This window comes from Vespula vulgaris, chromosome 9 (genome assembly GCF_905475345.1).
Source record: "Vespula vulgaris chromosome 9, iyVesVulg1.1, whole genome shotgun sequence".
Taxonomy (NCBI): Eukaryota; Metazoa; Arthropoda; class Insecta; order Hymenoptera; family Vespidae; genus Vespula; species Vespula vulgaris.
The window spans coordinates 2,517,272-2,537,692 of record NC_066594.1 but is presented as its reverse complement, the minus strand read 5'-3'; the positions used below and the strand labels follow the sequence as shown (position 1 = coordinate 2,537,692).

General features: G+C 33.3%; 1 protein-coding gene and 2 long non-coding RNA genes across 7 annotated transcripts; all 3 read left to right on the top strand.

The window, feature by feature from the left end:
• Positions 1-123: 123 nt before the first annotated feature.
• On the top strand, positions 124-9,663 carry LOC127066075 (gliomedin-like). Of its 5 annotated transcripts, none has more exons than XM_050999338.1 (16): positions 124-559; positions 3,085-3,368; positions 4,380-4,517; positions 4,667-5,006; positions 5,117-5,161; positions 5,419-5,544; positions 5,645-5,794; positions 5,889-6,017; positions 6,662-6,843; positions 6,910-7,018; positions 7,101-7,322; positions 7,387-7,604; positions 7,671-7,884; positions 8,475-8,658; positions 8,760-8,862; positions 8,955-9,663. In XM_050999338.1, the coding sequence occupies exons 2-16, from the start codon at positions 3,108-3,110 to the stop codon at positions 9,060-9,062; spliced, it is 2,529 nt and encodes an 842-aa protein (XP_050855295.1). In that variant the 5' UTR covers positions 124-559; positions 3,085-3,107; the 3' UTR covers positions 9,063-9,663. The 5 variants fall into 5 exon arrangements, with proteins under 5 accessions (XP_050855295.1, XP_050855291.1, XP_050855296.1 ...); XM_050999334.1 differs by having other exon boundaries at positions 5,642-5,794; XM_050999336.1 differs by lacking the exon at positions 124-559 and adding an exon at positions 1,706-2,968 and having other exon boundaries at positions 5,642-5,794.
• Positions 9,664-18,151: 8,488 nt separating this feature from the next.
• LOC127066525 (uncharacterized) lies at positions 18,152-19,459 on the top strand. Its single transcript, XR_007782416.1, has 4 exons — positions 18,152-18,213; positions 18,274-18,389; positions 18,486-18,600; positions 19,330-19,459. It is a non-coding gene; the product is annotated as an uncharacterized LOC127066525 (long non-coding RNA).
• A 20-nt stretch (positions 19,460-19,479) lies between these two features.
• LOC127066526 (uncharacterized) lies at positions 19,480-20,114 on the top strand. The gene is made up of 3 exons (XR_007782417.1): positions 19,480-19,691; positions 19,752-19,914; positions 20,010-20,114. It is a non-coding gene; the product is annotated as an uncharacterized LOC127066526 (long non-coding RNA).
• The last annotated feature ends 307 nt before the right edge of the window (positions 20,115-20,421 follow it).

The window sequence follows — 20,421 nt, the reverse complement described above, 5'->3', positions numbered from 1 at the left end:
GTTACCCACTCTCTCGTATATTCCAAACCCGTGCATGCACGTCCGTGTAAACGGATGTATACAATGCAAGAATAGCGACGCGCCTGCGCCGTCGTCAATGAAGCCACCGCTGGACGTCAGTTTACGTTAGAACGATTATCTTGGACAGTCGCGTTGCTCGTGCGTGCTCCGTTACGGATAAATCTTGATCTCTTTCTCTTTCTCTCTTTCTCTATTTTTCTCTCAGTATTTTTCTATCGTCGTATAAGAAAAGAGAGAAAATAAAAGAACGATTACTTTCATTTCGTTTTTGGTTCATTCACAAACTCATAAATTTTGTATTTTTACATTACTTTTTACATGTGTACGCGTGCCTGTGTCTCTGTGTATGTGTGTGTGTATGTGTAAAAAGATAGTGAAGTGAAACGATTAAGTAAATCATAGTGATCGAGCATAATAGATCATTTATTTATATGAAACGAAACGAAACGATCGACGATCGACAAAAATCTTGAATGAAAGTTGGTTTTCGAGGAATCTTTTGAATTTTTCTTTTTTCCCGCGCGAGCTTTACGCGAAGGTAACGTTTAAATACGAAGTTATGGCGAAGAAACGGAAACGATTAAACGCGATAAACGATTCCTTAGATAGGTTCTTTGTTTTTCTAATTTCTCCGTTCAAGTTCTTCTTTTTTGTCATTCATGTTGACGAGAAGTAACGACGAGAGTCGACGGAAGAGTATAAACGACAGTCGAGAATTCAATTCCGTCGTCGTGACGATCAATCAATCGACCCAGATCTACGAAGTTTACTCCCCCTATTGTGCGTGTGCGTGTGTGTATATGTGTGTGTATACATACATATACATACACACACATATATATAAGTCGCGGAGAACCGCGAGTCTTCTAAGCTGCAATAAACTACCGACTTCGATCGAATCGTACGAATATCTTTAACGCGATCGCGTCGAAAGAGAGTGAGAGAGAGAGAGAGAGAGAAAGAGAGAGAGAGAGAGAGAGAGAAATAGAGAGTCAAGTATAAGCACCAAGATCCCTATGCAAATTCGTAGCCACTGCTAATTTACATATTCGCGATTATACCATGAGATTTATCGCGTTATAAAAATCATACCAAGGGGTTCCTAGTAATCCTTCTGAAAGAAGAGAGGGAGGGAGAGAGAGAAAGAAAGAGAAAGATGAAATCATTGTGTGAATTAAAAACGTAAATCATTAGAAAAGTTTGCGTGATACTTTTTGAAAATTCGAAAAATATCAACATTTTTAGATGATTAAGAAATGTTTCTTTATTTTTTTTTCTCTTTTTTCTCTCTTTCCGTTATTTATCTATCTGTCTATCTATTTCTCATAAATTATTAAAAATATTTCGCGAGAAATATTCTTCGAAGATTCAAAGAGGAATATCTAGATTTTTAGATCCAAGAAATCCTTCTTTCTTTCTCAATAAATCATTAGCACTTCGTGTTTTTCTTTCTTTTTTTTTTGTGAATTTAATAGAGAACATTTAGACTTTTAGATCGTAGGAATGTCTCTTTATTTATTTATCTCATCTATTTATCTATATCTCTCTTTTTCATAAATCATTAGAAGTATTTCAAGTGTTTTTTTAGGAAATTCGAAGAAGAAGAACATCTAGATTTTTTAATGGAAGAGATGTCTCTCTTTTCCTCATAAATCTTTAGAAATACTTTGCGTATTTATTTTAGAAAATTCGAAGAAAAACACCTAAACTTTTAGATCGAAGAAATATTTCTTTATTTTTTTTTGTCTCTTTCATCTATGTTCTTTCTCTCTTTCCCTCTCTCTCTTCTTTCGTAGAGAATAGATTCCGGAGAATGGGACTCGTTAAGCCTTTGATCCTTGGCACGGTGAAAAATCAACCGCGGGAAATATTCATAGGATTATCCACGCGTTAAACGTGTCCCTCCTTTTTCTGACCCTTTGCACTCGGATTTGCTTTATTGTTGGAAATCGGCCAGCCGGAATTAATTCGAATTCGTCCAACCAAAAAACTATACGGGTAACGTCGACTGATATTACTTTATTCTGATAAATTCTTTTGTCTTTATATGTATATATTAATAATACGTTTAAATTTGTAATTTTATCTATGGTAATTTGAGATTAAAAGAAAATAAAATTTAAAAATAAAAAAGAATATTTGATTAGTTGCACTTTTATAATATCATTTTATTAATAATGAATTTATAAAATTAATTGAAAGAGTAGAATTATATAAAGAAATATTCGTTATTTCATTTTATTAACGATATACATATATGCATGCATATATATATATATATAAGTAATAAAAGTTAAAAATTGTAAGATGAAGTAGTAAAAAGGACGATAATGATCTAGTGAGATGATATAAGTTGAGAGTACTCCGTCTTTTTCTATCTCTCGGTCTTTCTCTTATAACACTTGCGTTTAGATCGAAACTTCTCTGGCGTGGGTCGAGAAAGTTTTCACTTACCGAACGAAAGATAAACTCCTGCGAAATTTTTTGTTTCACGAGCGACATCGGCAACGGCGGTGGCAACGGTAGCTCATTAAAAATAAATATTGAGTGAAGTCGGGAGGGAGGGTGTAGGATGGAGATATCGAAACTTGTCCGTGACTTATCGATCTTGCGTTATAGCGAAAGAACCTCTTGGAAGAACTTAATATTTTCATAACGAAGCCTAGTAACAGTCGGGAAAGTTTAGATAATGGAAGCTTACTATACGAGAGAAAGAGAGAGGGATAGAGAGGGTGGGGGAGGTAGGGAGAGGAAGAGAGAAAGAGAAAAATAAAAAAGAAAGTAGTTAATTGAATCATGGATAAGCGAAATTCCATTTTACTTAAATACGTTTTTACGCGATCAGAAGAATTCAAAAAAGAATTAGAAAGAAAAAAAAAAAAGAAAAAAAGAAGAACTGACGGAAAAATATAAGAGAAAGGAAGAAAGAAAGAAAAAAAAATAAGAAGTAAGAAAGATCACTATTAGGAAGTAAGATTCATTTAACGTTTCCGTTTTTCACCTTCTAATAAAATAAAACTAGACAATACATTAATCTAAAAACAATGATGCCATTTTTCGTAGGTATAAAAGAAGTAAAATTAATCATGAATGGGAAAAATACGGTAAAGTTAGATAACGGGATGTTACAGCCTCGTATTTTACTTTATCTCATTCTCGCACAATTTTTCTTGCAATTCTTTACCTCGGTATACCTCTATACGTACGTAGTAAGTGTAGAAAGTGAGCTTCGAATAATCAGAAGTGGAGAGTGTGAGAGATCTCAGGAAAATGAAAAGTTTATTCGACGAAGGCGAAGCAGCGCATTACCAACAACGGGAGACAATGCGGTTTCTGACATATCCAGGGTACGTGAGTCTCCGTCTGATAATGTACAAACAGAACGTCGATAATCCTAATTAAACTAGCCATCGCAAAGTAGCGAATTAATGGAATTCTCAGAACGTGATTTTGGATGGAATTGAACATTCTCTCGAGTACTACGTTGAAAACGTTCAATCGTTATGCTCGTGAAATAAATCTGATTCCGGTTGTCTGCAAAAAGAAAAGAAAAGAAAAGAAAAGAAAAGAAATAAAAAATAAATTATATAGGAAAAAGATTGGAATATCGAAATGAATCTTTCTCAGCAGCTTTGCGATAAATAATTAAAACATACGAACGAATAAAAGCATCGCTTCTCTTCATGCCCGAACGATATTGAAAGTTTTAGAAAATATCATAAAAGGCTTTGCTTTTGCACGAGGCACGAATTGAAATCATGTAGACGTTCGAGCTTCGATTCGAGGCAAGCTGTCACCGACACATTCGGCATTCATTATTTCTATACATACAAAACTCTATTGGAGAATTTAGTAACAGCAAATTAATATTTACTTGCCGTAATATGATTTCAAAATTTCATTTAAATCGACGGCTTACGTACCGAATATAAGCGTACATATCAACTGTTCATTTGTATTGTTAACTCAAATGGAAATATAACGACTATTGTCGAGCAAGTGTTAAAAGCTGTATTTTCGTATTCTTTTGGAAAAATTCTGTTTTTGTTCTCTCCTTTTTTTCGTATCACAAAAGACGAATGCTTATTTACTGCAAACTAGGTTTTCCAATACAGTGACATTCATTTAAAGATTTTCTATCGAAGCCAAGCTACATATATACATAGACACATATACACGTCCTTTTTATGTTATATATATATATATATATATATATATATATATGCACATATATATACATACATACATTATTTTAGCCGTTGTTCAAGAAGCAACTTTCGTCCGTGACGGCTCGTTCGACGAAGGATTTAATCTGATTAAAACTATCGGTGTAATCGCAATTCTGCTCCTTGTATCAGATTCGAGAGGATAAAGAGCTCGCGAAGGAATCGAAAAAGGTAACCGCGCCACCGATTGCATTATCAGGCTCTTCATCTTCCCCGACTGCTCCTGGCGGCCAAGATTGGGTTTGGTTAAATGCCGATACTCGGATACAGGTCAGTTAGCTTGCAACAGCGGCATGTATCGGCAAACAAAATGCTTTGTTTTCAACGTATTACCTAAATCATTCGTATCTTCCATTCTCTTCTTTCTCTTTTGAAATTGATCGGATCGTATAAAAGATCTTTTGTAAAATATGTTTCAGTTCGATGCGATAGAAAACTTTTGTCGTTCCTCGACAAAGTATTGTCCACCTGGTCTTCCTGGCTCACCTGGAAATCCTGGCCCACCTGGTTTGCCTGGTCTGCCTGGTGTACCAGGTACACCTGGACCAGAAGGACCTCCAGGATTAGCAGGACTTCCTGGAATCAGAGGGCCAAAAGGTGAAATAGGACCACCTGGTATAGATGGAAGAGATGGTATTCCAGGTGAACCAGGCCTGGATGGTATACCTGGACGTAGTGGTCTCGATGGACTTCCCGGATTAAATGGTAAATCAGGAGAAGATGGTATACCAGGATTTCCTGGTAGAAATGGAACGGATGGTACGACCTTTTTGGTTTTTTTTTATTCTTAGATTCGAAGATCTCTCTACTTGAAAAATATTCTTCCCTATTATTACTACCATTTCGTTTAATTTTCTGAACCTTTTTAGGAAGACCAGGTCAACCAGGTCCTCAAGGGCCACCGGGACCGCGCGGTAAGTTACGCGTTGAATAGGTCTTTGTACTTACGAGAGTATCTTAAAAATTCGTTTAAGAGAAGCACAGTTATCGTCTCTTTAATATTACTATTAATTCTTTGAAGTATCTACTCTTGATGAATGTGTGTAAAAAAGAGCTTATTTAATCTCGTTAGTCTTCTATTCTGTTGAAGGATACTCAAATAATTTGAAAAGATTTAGTTAAACGTGTACTAAATTGAAAAAAAAAGTGACGTGTCTTTAACACGTTTTAGGAGATATTGGTCCACCAGGACGACCAGGAATGTCTGGACAAGATGGAAAACCTGGAATATCTGCTTGGAAAGTTCATATGAATGATTACAATGTTAATGATTTGTTAATACCACCGTCTATTTTAGGTAGCTTCTTCGTCTTCATTTCTAATGAAGAGATTTCGAATTATAAATTTTATCTCTTTCTTTCTCTCTCTTTCATATGTACGTATAACTTTATAAGAAGATAATATCGTATCACGGAATGGAACTGAATTGATTACCTTAAGAGAAGGTAGTAATGTAAGATTGAGATGTGCAACGAGTGGAAGACCACCACCTGTTGTTCAATGGTCTAAGACAGATGGTACTGTTATACCTTTAGGATCTTGGCATGGTAAGAGCATCGAGTAATAATATATATATTTCTTAATATAAATAAAATAAGTTATTTGTAGTAATGAAATAATAGCATATCTTACTTTACACAGTGACTTCCGTAATAGGCAACACGTTTAATATAAGCGTAGTGAATAGGGAACACATGGGTGAATATACATGCGTTGCAGACAATGGAATACCGCCTCGAGCATCTAAAAAGTTTAAACTTCAAGTTAGATGTAAGTATATTCATAAAGTTTTAACAATCATATATTAATAAACCAAATAATTTATTTGCTAAAATCTCATAAAGTTTTGTTTGAATTTTAAACCATTAAATTAGATAAAAAGTTGCGATATTATTAATTGAATTACTGACATTTGCAACATTCATGTAAAACAGTATATATACAAATGATTATTCTCTTCGGAGCTAAATTATATATATATATATATATATATATATATATATATATATATATATATTATCGATTTCATGCATATGTATACACCTGCTTATATATCCTGCATAGTGAACACACTTCCTATAAACGTGCACGTGTTCTGAATACAAATATGTAATAGTAATCTGTATACAACACCCTATCGATTCAATTTGTCTTTAGTGTCATCTCAGAATATGTAATAAGATTGACCAACTGATTTGTCACACAATAATCCTTTTTTATCAATTAATATCGATAAAATGGATTATTAAGAAGCTACAGTCAATATTCTGAAGTAGCAAAAACTTTATAGCGTCTGACGGGGAACTAAAGTCAACAAGAGATAGATATATAGAAATTTAAAAATTGAAATCTTTAGAAAATTATTGATTAATTATTTTTTATTCCATTTCGTAAAAAATTCACTTTATTTATAGTTCCACCCTTTATCCGCATACGTAATCAATTGGTCCTCGTGCGAAGTCAGAGTACAGCTATCTTAGAATGTGAAGTCGAGGCATTTCCGGAGCCAACAGTTCATTGGGAACGTGTCGATGGTCGACGTTTGAAAATGTCCGACAAATATCGTATGGAAATTTATGAGAGAAGAGATTACAAGGTAGTCCTGATAAAGATGATCATCATTTATAAACGTGAATCTAAAAGGGATGGATTTTTATTTCAGTTTAAAATGCGTTTGAAGATCCTTCGAGTTTTATCGAACGATCACGGTACCTATCATTGCGTTGTGAAAAATGATATCGATGTTACGAAAGGTTCTCTCATAATCGATGGTCGGTTCAATATATCAGTATTTATTTATTTACTTATTTAATTATTTATAAAGAAATGTACGTTTTTATTCTTCATCGTTAGACGATATCAAAAACATGGATAGATATAAATCTAATAAGCAACAACATGTGGTTTATGGAGAACCCATGCCACAGAATATCGATTTAGAAGAACTATGTCCACCCCAAGAAACTTGCCCTACATGTCCTACCATGAAATGTCTATATACCGACATAGACGGCTACGTAAATGTTCAGCCTTTACGGAACGTTAATTTCACCGGATTGCCGTCAAGATTAGTAGGTAAGTATTTTTCGTTGTGCGAATATCTAATCCAATATATCACTTATAAATCGTATGCAAATAGATGGTGTAATAGAAGCAGTGGGCAAGCCAGTGTTGAAGGGAACTATGGACGATCATTATGGCAGTTGGATGCACGATCCGTCTCCAAGGTTCGATGGAATTTCGGATAAGCATTGGATTACACGAAAGAACGAAACATCTTATATATTGGAATATAAATCCAAAGAACATTTTAAAAATAAGACACCACAAAAAATTGAATTACCATATCCATTTCAGGTTGGTAATCGATATAATAAATCGTTTTGATATAAATTTGTGATAGCGTACATACGCGTGTTATAGGGAAACGGACATATAATATACAATGGATCATTTTTCTACAATCCTAAAAATCGATCGTCAATATTTCGATTCGATCTTTACCATGGTCAAGGATGTGATATATTTTTTTCGGCGTGCGAATTGCAACTACCTGGTTTATACGTTAACACTAACAACTATCTTTACACTCCTAATCATAATTTTAATTACGTGGACTTCAACGTTGACGAAAATGGTATGACGATTTAAATGGTTGGGAAGTCGTTAAATGTGTGTCTGTGGGTTTTCTTAAGGATTCTTATGGCTTTTCAAAGATGAACATGTGTACTTGATAAAAGCTGTATGTCTGTCTGGTAGCCCGCGGGCCGCTTTGGCTCGAAGGTAGTATGCATTGCATGCGCTTGCGGTCCACGCGTACATAAAGGACGGGACTGTGGTCGATGGTACATACTCTAAAGCCGATAGAGATCAGCTAATAACGTGTTATGAAACACGTGTATGAAAGCAGTAATATGCGTGCGTCATAAATATCTACGAGTCTTCCATTATACGTTCTACCCATGTCTACCGGCATTTAATAATGTACCATGCACATTTTTAAAAATTCATTCATCCTTCACTTTACATGCGATATACGATTACAATGTTTCAAATATCTTATACAATTTTTAACTTAGATGAATAGAAAGTTAAAATATAATATCACTATAATGATTAAACTATAGTATTTTAATATTATAATAAACTATACTATTTTAATATAATATACTAGTAATTAATATGTAGTATTTATATTATGGAAAATACATATAGATAATTTTATAGGTTTATGGGTAATTTATGGATTACCATCCAATAATACGGTCGTGATGAAAGTGGGTGCTACTGATCTCAGTCTTCAATATGCATGGAACATCAGTATCGATCACCATAAATTTGGAGAAATGTTTATTGCTGGAGGAGTTTTATATGCTGTTCACAGCGTAACGGATGAAACCATGAAAATTCGGTAGGCATAAAAAAAGATACATTTCTGTGTGTGTGTGTGTATTCACAGAAAAATAATACAGATATTTTGACGGTCTACTGAATAAACAGTTTTTTTTTCAGATTAGCTTTAGATTTATACAAAAATTCAACAGTGGATGTACATTTATCCTTCTCCAATCCATATCATAAAACTACAGCTGTCAGCTATAATCACAAAACGAAGGTTTGTAATGCTTCAATAGACGAACGATGCGATATAGTTTCTATTTTGGTGTTATAACTGTATGTCTAGGAAGATAACAAAATTGTTTACAGGAATTATATACATGGAACAAAGGAAATTTATTAGCTTATCCTGTAAAATATCAAGGTCTCATTAATGTTACACTAAAAGAGGAACTCAAAGATACGGACAACGTCTAATAAATTAATTTTAAATGCTAACTGTGATAGTCCATCTTTGATCGATATCAGTTTGCTAATTTTTATAGTATAACAATGTAACCAAAAAATATCTAATTAGGAAGATACAAGTCATCTAAAATATCTATATAAACTATATTTAAGTCTGTTCATTCATTCTTCACTATGCGACTTCAGTAACAGATATCGACAAAGTTGTACTTTCGTAATTCGTGTTTTACATATTTTACCGATACGAGAGAAAAGGACATTTTCTTATTTCTTTTAATGCAGAAAGATTCCACAAACTCTCGTATAAAAATCTATATCAAGAATCTAGAGAAGAAGAAGAAAAACGAAATGAAAAAAACGAAGAAACTGATAACGAGGAGGAATAGGTACTTTGATGATCGTACTATTTAACAAAAATCAAAATACATAAATCAATGTCATAAGCTCAATTTTCTTTATTAAAAGAAAGAAATCTAGTTGAGGGCTATACCCAAGAGTCCCATCCGAGAACAGAACATAATAAATATCAATAAATAAGAATAAATACTTATTAATAAGAATGAATATATATATAAATAAGAATAAATAAAAATTAATAAGTATAAATAAAGCGTTTTGATTTTACCTCCTACACATTTATTAGTTAAACATTATATAAGAATCAATTATGATATTGTTACGTGCTTCGATAAATAAGAATAAATAAGAATAAATGAGAATAAATAAGAACCATGTGAATATATTGGCGAAAGTAAGTAAAATCATAGAAAATTTAGTAATGATTAACCTGTATAGGATAATTAAATGAAGAAATTAGGATTTATCAGTGCGTTTCTCTAAAAAAATATTTTAGAATTCTACTATATCTTATTTATTTATTTACGGAAATAAGATTAACAATGTAAAATTTAAGATACTTTAATATCCATTTAAAATATTTTAATAATAATATACTTTAATAAGAATTAGATAGAAAATATTTTGGAAATGCATTACTTGCTATTCGAAAAGTCATTCGCCCGGTATTACTTAGATAGTATTATCAAAAGTAGTACTATCAGAATAATAGTAATTAGATAATTCATAATAATATTTTCATAATCGGATAGATTGCAAGTAATACCGATCCAGATCTCATCACATGGAGGTTGTTGCATATGGAGATCCACGGGCTAAAATAACATTCTAATTAATCGCGTTTAATAAATCTTCTATCGATCCGATCGTAGTCGATCGAGGGTTCATCAACCGCGATTTTGCTCTAACCTACCCGTGGGAAAAAGCTTGGATGCTTTATTAATTATTTTAAAAATATCTATAAAGTTCTACAAAGATATCGTTGCTTGACGTAATTATTACATGCAATTTGTACATCCCAGAAATATACAAAGTACATGTATTTTATAATTACTATTATATTACACTTATAATTAATATATTATATTATTAATAAATCTAAAATTGGAGATTTAAAAGTTAAGAAAGAATTAGTTCATACATAAATGCCGTTTTACAATCAATGACACTCATTCATGTATCAACCCAATATATATCCAGACCTTTTAAAGTATCTTAATTATCTTAAATTAGCCTTAAAGATAATTTAACCTTAGAACTAAATCCTCAATAATACTCTTAATATAAATGTGCTAAAGCGTAAAAAATGAAGCATTAGAACCCCAACATGCATCACGCATCATAATTACATCTTATGAATAAACATGCAATAAAATTATGAAGTTTTAAAAAACTTACTAACATACTTTACCAATTTGTAAGATAACGTAATATGAAATTATTCAAAATTAGTTATATATAATCTTATTAGTATAATTTTAATATAGTTTTATTCTAATTCTATATTACTTTGTATAATATCAATTTCGTCATTACCTGAAAAATTAAACATAGTGTGTATAAAACAAATCATAAAAACTCTCATAATAAAACTGCAAAAGTATGCAATTTCATTCTGTGTACTTATCGATATTATTAATATAAAAAACAAACCAGACATATGATCCAATTGAGATTGTAGACCTGAAACACATCTTTTCTCATTAATTAAACATTTTATTAATAAATATCTTTCAAATCTTTGGTCCATTTCCAAATATTTGAAATTATATTTGCTATATTGAAATTATATTTACAAAAAAAAAATTTGAAAATAATTAAATTTAATATTTTGTGTTTGCCTTCAGAAATGCATATATACATAAACACATTTTAAACAGCATCCATTTCAAGCGTTCTATTATACGAATATCGAAAAAGACTGATGGTAACAAATCCAACGATGATCACCTGTAACAAAAAGAAAATACATTAATCATACAATTAATACATAAAAACATGAAATATAGCACGTCCACTCGACGTGCCAATATGTAGATGCACTTTTCAATTTAATTCCCTATCTATTTTTATCAATCCCTACATCACGTTGCAATAAGTTAAAATCTAAACGCGTGACTCTATATTACAATTTACTACAAACAATGATTAAACAATTGACAAAGACCAAGTATTATTACTAAGAATTAAAAAAATGTATGTGAATTATATTATCAATTACTTCTTTATCGCGTTCTATATACAAAAATTAGAAATAATATTCTATCAGAATGAAATATTGTATAAGAATAATTACTGTAATGTCAACGATAGTTAGTCAATTTACAAAATCTAATAATACGCGAATCTAAATATTTTGGACTCTAACTAACTAAAAATTTGTGCATCTATTGAACGATTCAGGCATGAACTTCGCCAAAGAGATGGAATATCTTCAGTTATAACAATTATTACTGACGAGCAAAATGACAACGTGGTAAAAAAATAGAAAAACATGATAAGACCACGAGCCATTATCAGAGGAATATATTATGATCCTCTGAAAAAATGACTCGTTGTCGATAGTTGCCCTCTTGAGCCACAGTTTATGGGGGCCTCTTCGGCATATAGCCTCTTCGTTTCTTCGTGCCTTAATAATTGCTATAGAGCATTCCCTAACAAGAACTGCAAAAAAAAAATTAAAAATGAAAGCTTATTATACATTTTATGAACTATCCTAGCCTGTGGACGATCAATGGATCAAAAGAATCCATCAATCGTACGCATTTACACAGACACATTTACTCGAATGCCCAAGCAAATATCTAATCTAATCGATGAACCTATTATTAACACTTCGCATTTAAAAAATTAAAAAGTATCGAAAAAAACTACAAAATCTATGATACATCTCATGGTCTTATCCTTCAAAGGACAAAGAAACAAAGAATCATGTTTACTTTGTATTTTTACTATTTTTACTTTACTATATCTACATGTATAAAAAATGATATATACTTTATAAAAAACAAATCACAAAAGAGAGTGCAAAGTGTTAATATACTTAATACTAAGTATCCAACACGTTCAAAAATCTTTGCTAATTCGAAGGAAAGAAATTTTTAAACAAATGCAAAGACTTTTAAACTGTTGGATACTGATAGATATATCTTGCAATACAGAGCATCAGCAAAATATGAGGGAAAAAAAAACACAAACATGCTGTAATAATTGTAAAATTTGCTGAAACTTTGCCTAATATGCGGATACGGAAGATTCCACTCCTGAGTGGAAATTAGAACGCATTGTATCCGGTCCTACCTACTTAAAATTAAATACACAGTCACACAGAAAAAGGTATGCTACCTGCCTGCCTATAACCTATATTTAAAAAATAGCAAGACATTCGTTCCAACACACACACTCCACGATTCTCTCACATACCGCCAGGGTGCAAAAGCCTACACTAGAGAGTATGCCCCGGGACACCTCCGACACCCTAGCTCAAACGCGTATTTTTTCTAATATATTAGGAGTACGTACCAATTGCTGTAATCGACTGTCAAGGCTAATGATTATTGCGTAAAAGACTAAAGCAAAAAATACTAGTACATACTAGTATATATATGCATACTAGTAATATACGAATATTTCCATACAATATATGCTGACTCTACTATGCAAAACGATATGAATAATAATATATTAGTATAGTATTTTAAATAATAATCTATTAGTGTAATTGTTTTATTCGTATTTATTTATAAATAATCGCGAAACGATGTACAATGCACCACCTAGCACGAACACACCAGATGCAAGGTACATCGTGCACAATCACTAACGCTATGACAGTCGCCAATATGGGAAAACTTAAAACTAAACCCATACTAACAGTTTCTCACCCATACGTGTAACACCTGGGCACACGCATAGATGAGAACGCAGAAAGTATGGGGGGGAGAAACGGGAATTAGTTTGTTAGAAGCTGAAAATCCTGATCTAAAAAATGATTAACTTATTCTAGGGCCTACGGACTATGACTCTACAAGTCTCTTTGTTTTTTATTAGCAATGATTCTACTCGACTTTTTTCTTTCAAAAACAATGACTCTATTGAGACTTTTCTTTTATGAAAAAAATAGATTGAATATTTCATTAATTTTTCATGTAATAATAATCAAAATACCTCGGACGATTCCTTTTAACAAGCGACTATTCTAATTAAAGAACAAAATCATGATCCATCACTTGTCTTCCAGAATCTATCCGTCGCGCTTGTCTTCTTGTTCATTTTTTACTACATCTATATCGATATATCGAAATAAATCGCGATTAAATAGACTAAATACGAAGCAATGCATATAACGTAGATCACATTACATGCTTTTTTTTGACGAAATCGGATAAATTAATATCCGATTTCATTACTAATATCGCGAGCAAACACGAATAAAACAGTGCTTATTAATTGCACTATTAATTAATTCAATCTATGAAACAAGAAGACCCTATCCTAAACTAATAAAATAGATATACACAATGAAAACACATAGGCGATTAAAAATATACCACTCGCGAGTAAATCCAAAAGAGGAATTACTCACGGTCGTGCTCGTCAATAAATTATTTAAAAAATTACAACCAGTAACTCGTGCCGATTCGGACCTTTCGTCCTCGGCATGATTGAGCACTGGAGGGACTTAAAATTTGTTTACTCACTAATTAAGAAGTTCTACGGTGGCTCCAAAACACTCGTCCGCGATTTAGATCGAAATTGAGGGTGGATGATTCGTAGTTGCTTGAAAATGAGATAGGTCGACATCGACGGTGGTCGAAATCCTCTTCGGTGATGCACTGATTCTAATTCGCGGTAGTTATTTATTGACGAACGGTCACTGAATTTATTTCACGAAAAGCTACTTTTTTTTTATAAATACAGTCTATACGACTGTTAAGAAAGCATAGTACTTCGCTTACAAACACTGATTCTAACGACTGCATTGCACGCAGTCCATGTAAGAACATTTATTGTTTAAATCGCGAACGCGTACGAACAAACACTGCTTCTACTTCGCGATATTTTTATTTTAGCGACACAAACACTCGATTACTGCATTGCTACGCGCGCGATTGCAATAAACTTCTGAAACAGAAAAACAGAAAGAAATTAATTTCTGTAATATTAATGTAATCGTGATAAAGTTAGAATAAAAAAATTATGTAATAAAATGCGTTATTAAAACGAAATTAATCAGTACTTTCGACTGTACATGTCCAAATGTTATACGGGAATAAAGATTTCTCTTCTGTCCTTGTGAGAATTCGACACTCGACTGTTTTTGTTTAGATATTGATCAATAAATTTCTTAAAAATATATAGCCTAATGTGACCTCCATGCCAATGTCCTATCTCTCTCTATTAAGCCTCGCTATATGTATTAAAATGAGATAAACTTACCGATTCGTATCGAAGAGATGTATAAACTGGTATATTCGACGTTCTGTATTGTAGCTACAGCTTCTTAGAAATCTGAAAATGAAATATCATATTACTATAGGCAAGATTAAAAGTGTGTAGATAATATGTGTAGGGAAATATCCATTGTGTGTATGTGTGTGTGTGGTGTAACGTATGACTAATTATATATATATATAACTGTATATACATAATTGTATACTATATGTACACATCTATGTATATATGATCTACTTACTCTATATATGTGTATATATATATACGATTGGATCCCTAATGTGTGGTATGTGTATGTTTGTGTAGGATCGTATGCTTCTGTGCTATCCGTGTGTGTGCGCGTGTGTGTGTGTAGGTATGTAATATGAAAATTGAATTTAATACAAAATATCAATCGATTACAACTATTAATGCAAAATTATTGATTAGGACATCATTAAAAAGCAAGAGAAGTATCACTATTATGAAAATAAAACAGGAAAAGTGAAGAAAAAGTGCGACGCGAAAGCTTCCCCGGCGATCTACGAGAGGCTGATTTTATTTTCGCGAATATCTCTTAAACGCGATAATTCCCAGACTTGCAAACGCGGCCTCATAAAAATCGCGCGTTTAGCTATCGATTGATATATAGGAAGACGGTGTACGTTAGGAAAAATTTATTAATTACCTGTAATTATGCGGAGCGACGAAACACCGTGTACACATGTCACTGCGTCCAAGATGGCGATGAGACTAGTGGCAAGGAAGGAAAGTAGTCCCTATAATTCGATGACGTCATCACAGGTACAATCGAGTCAAATCAAACATTATATTTTTCAATGAAAAATAATAAAAAATATAATATAAGTACGTAGATAATACTATATGGATGACAAATGTAATTAATTCGAATTTTAAACATAGACAATAATTTTCTAATGAAATAATTATATTTTTTAAAGATATAGAAACATTAAATAGATACGCACTTGTATCACAAGTACCTATATTATCTCTATGCTTTATATATTACGCGCGAAATAATGTTAAATCGAAATAATTCGATGATTTATGTATTTACATATTACATATATATATATATATATATATATATATATATATATATATCATATGTATCTTGTATGTATATGAAAAAATAATACTTCTTTAAATATTTATTTACCATAACGAATAACTACGTCATTTACAATCGAATTATATATCATGTGTCGACAATAATTGTATGTAATCGAGAAAGCTCGAATATCGAAAAGAAAGGAACGAAGAAAAAATAATACATACGTACATAAGTGTATAGAGAACTCCATTGAAATGTATATAGGCGACGAGAATACTACGAAATACGCATTATTTTTGGACAGTATTACCAACATTATTTCTTACAAAGTACTTATATCCGAAGCGAAAACCGATGACAAAACAAGAAAGAAAAAACACAGATCTTTTTACACACAGCACCATACAAAAAAACATCGAGAAGGACGCAACGCATCGACAAAGCCGAGTTTTCGATCGCGTTATATACAATCCCGGATTATGTTTTTTCATCTTACACAATTACTCAGGAAATATATGAAGAAAGAAGTTGACTTACCGGACGTACCTTCAAATAACGAACATCACCTTAATTCTGAACCATGAAAAACGATGCACTAATTCGATTCTGTTCTATCTCGTGAAATTCTTGAAAATTTGAAAAATGTAAGATCTCAATTAATACAGGATAAAATTAAAGGTGTGTGTGTGTGAAAAAAGGAGAAGATTAGAAGAGTGTATGTGCATATATAATGTGTAAAAAATCTATACACGTGTGTGTGTGTGTATGAAAATACATGAAAATTGAATATAAAACAAACTATCGATCAATCATAATAATAAACGCAAAGTTACTGATCAGAGTCACTATTAAAAAGCGAGAGGTGTCGATATTGTGAAAATCAATTGGAAAAGTGAGAAAAAAAATAGACGAAATAGCTCTCCGGGGAATCGACGAAAGATTTCATTTTCGCGAATATCTTTTAAACACCATAATATCCCGACTTGCGAACGCGGCCTTTTAAAAATCGCGTGTTTAACTATCGATTGGTGTATAATAATCAGGTGTACGTTAAAAAAAATCTGCTAATTACCTATAATTAACGAGAGGGACGGGGCGACGTGTCTGCTTGATACGAACTGAATCAGCAATGGCGTCATTTACAACGTGAAATTAGTTAGTTAAGCTAGAAGCGGCACATCTGCCTCATTTTAAAAATATAACGCACTGATAAATATATTAATTTTTCTTAATATTTTATTGAAAAAATAGCACAGAATATAATATTCAATCGCAAAAAAATCATTGAGAATGGTTATCAAACATCTTAGTCTTTTTGTAAGTCATAAAATATCCGCCAAATGCGTAGATTCCCGCGTAATGTACCAACCTATGCTTCTTCTCTCTCCTACTTCGGAAGTCAAGAAATGACTAGGTAATAAATCGAATAATCAATGAATTAAATAATTTCTATTCGAAAGTACTTATTATGTACTCGTTGGTAGGCAGAAGTTCTAATGGTTTTGAAAGAAGAAGAAGCTGCAACGAAGAAGAAATTGATCGGAATAAGGTAAGAAAAAACAGAGATTTAGTCTAGATTTGCGATCATTATTGATCTATATAAATTTTGAAAAGCATTAGGATATTGACCAATATCATTTTTTGCAAAAATATCTCTTTTTCATCGGAAAATATGCGAACAAAAATACTCTCTCTCGTTGCTGTCACACAGATGCCGCACACATTCACACAAATCCATAGAATCCAGTATAAAAACATTGGCTCCAATCTGCGAAACTACTGACCTGTGTAAATTAGTACGCTTCATTCGTTATTTCTTAGAAAAATTCGTCCTTTTAATGCAAAGGTAAGCACAAGCAAATACTTTTTTATTCGTACGTACACATTTCCTATGTAGCTACATAAGAATTTCGAATTAGTTTTCTTCTGTATTCCGACGAGTGCATATCGAGAATCTATCTTCCCAAAGGCGACGCTCAGAAATTAATATTATCTATAAGTTTTTACAATTATTTAAACAGTTTTTATGTACATGCAATACAAAAAACTTTTCAACAATAAAACATTCGTTTAACAACAAAAAGACCGTATCATGCGAGAAACAAAATAATTTCAATTTAATATTTTAATACTTGGCAATTTTCGTCACAGCGTCATTGATTTCGTGTAACATAACATACACGATTTTTATTTACTTTGATTATTATTTCGTTAGTTTCCTTTTGTGCGCCGACGAGTGAGCATCTCAATACTAATAGACACACGCTCCGCGAGTAAAAGAGAAGAGTTAATGTAAGTACATTAGTCGATCACTCGTTCATTCAATAATCTATACGATTTGTATCGTTTTAGAATTAAATGCAGTAGTGGGGATACTCTGCCACCCGTAAAGTGATATAAGGCGGCCGCCTTTGACAGTAGGTCCAGTCATGCCACGAATTTCCACCATACACATATGAATCCACGTGGTACGCACGCTCCGCAAGTAAAAGAGAAGGGTTAATGTAAATACATTAGTCGATCATTCGTTCATTCAATAATCTATACGATTTCTATCGTTATAGAATGAAACGGGGTGGTGGGGATGGTCTGCCACTCGGAGGAGATATAAGGCGGCCGTCTTTGACAGTAGGTCCAGTCATGCCACGAATTTTTACCATACACATATGAATCCGCGTGGTACGCACGCTCCGCAAGTAAAAGAGAAGGGTTAATGTAAATACATTAGTCGATCACTCGTTCATTCAATAATCTATACGATTTCTGTCGTTATAGAATGAAACGGGGTGGTGGGGATGGTCTGCCACTCGGAGGAGATATAAGGCGGCCGCCTTTGACAATAGGTCGAGTCATGCCACGAATTTCCACCATACACATATGAATCCGCGTGATACGCACGCTCCGCAAGTAAAAGAGAAGGGTTAATGTAAATACATTAGTCGATCACTCGTTCATTCAATAATCTATACGATTTCTGTCGTTATAGAATGAAACGGGGTGGTGGGGATGGTCTGCCACTCGGAGGAGATATAAGGCGGCCGCCTTTGACAATAGGTCGAGTCATGCCACGAATTTCCACCATACACATATGAATCCGCGTGATACGCACGCTCCGCAAGTAAAAGAGAAGGGTTAATGTAAATACATTAGTCGATCACTCGTTCATTCAATAATCTATACGATTTCTGTCGTTATAGAATGAAACGGGGTGGTGGGGATGGTCTGCCACTCGGAGGAGATATAAGGCGGCCGCCTTTGACAATAGGTCGAGTCATGCCACGAATTTCCACCATACACATATGAATCCGCGTGATACGCACGCTCCGCAAGTAAAAGAGAAGGGTTAATGTAAATACATTAGTCGATCACTCGTTCATTCAATAATCTATACGATTTCTGTCGTTATAGAATGAAACGGGGTGGTGGGGATGGTCTGCCACTCGGAGGAGATATAAGGCGGCCGTCTTTGACAGTAGGTCCAGTCATGCCACGAATTTTTACCATACACATATGAATCCGCGTGGTACGCACGCTCCGCAAGTAAAAGAGAAGGGTTAATGTAAATACATTAGTCGATCACTCGTTCATTCAATAATCTATACGATTTCTGTCGTTATAGAATGAAACGGGGTGGTGGGGATGGTCTGCCACTCGGAGGAGATATAAGGCGGCCGCCTTTGACAGTAGGTCCAGTCATGCCTCGAATTTCCACCATTCGCATATGAATCCTCATGGTACGCACGCTCCGCAAGTAAAAGAGAAGGGTTAATGTAAGTACATATTTATATCACTCATTTTTTCAATATTCTATACGATTTGTTTTGTTTTAGAATTAAATGGTGAAGCGGGGATAATCTCCCACCCGTGACGACAACAAACTCAGACCTTTGACCGATTATGACAGTTACTAGTTCAGTTGTGCTTCGGATTTCAACGAGGGAACTTAGAAATTTTCACAGATGCAATTCGTGCCAGTATTAACAAAGACTTAAAGTAAGTATATTTCTCTATTACATATTTGTTGATTGATTTATACGGTTTATATTATAACAGGGATACTAATTATTTCCTTTATATTTTTGTTTCAGAACTTCATTGCAATCGCGCGCGTTGCAATGATGTAGTCGAGTGTTAGTATCGCTAAAATAAATTTATCGCGAAGTAGAAGCAGTGTTAGTTCGTTCGCGTTTCGCGATTTAAAACATAAGTGTTTTTGCATAGACTGCGCGCAATGCAGTCGTTAGAGTCAGTGTTTGTTCGTAAAGTTATTTGTTTTCTTAACAGTCGCACAGACTGTATTTATAATATATAATAGAGTTTCGCGAAATAAATTCAGTGATCGTTCGTTAATAAATAACTACCGCGAATTAGAGTCAGTGCATCACTGAAGAGGATCTCGACCAACTTCGATGTCGACCTACCTCATTTTCAACCAACTACGAATCATCCACCCTCAATTTCGACCTAAATCGCGGTCGAGTGTTTTGGAGCCATCGCAGA

Bases quoted from the DNA above. Each gene is read 5' to 3' on its own strand.
- LOC127066075 (XM_050999334.1), top strand. From the start codon at position 3,108: ATGAATGGGAAAAATACGGTAAAGTTAGATAACGGGATGTTACAGCCT. The intron at 5,545-5,641 runs GTAGCTTCTTCG...TAACTTTATAAG, and splicing joins AATACCACCGTCTATTTTAG to AAGATAATATCGTATCACGG. The intron at 8,863-8,954 runs GTTTGTAATGCT...AATTGTTTACAG, and splicing joins GCTATAATCACAAAACGAAG to GAATTATATACATGGAACAA.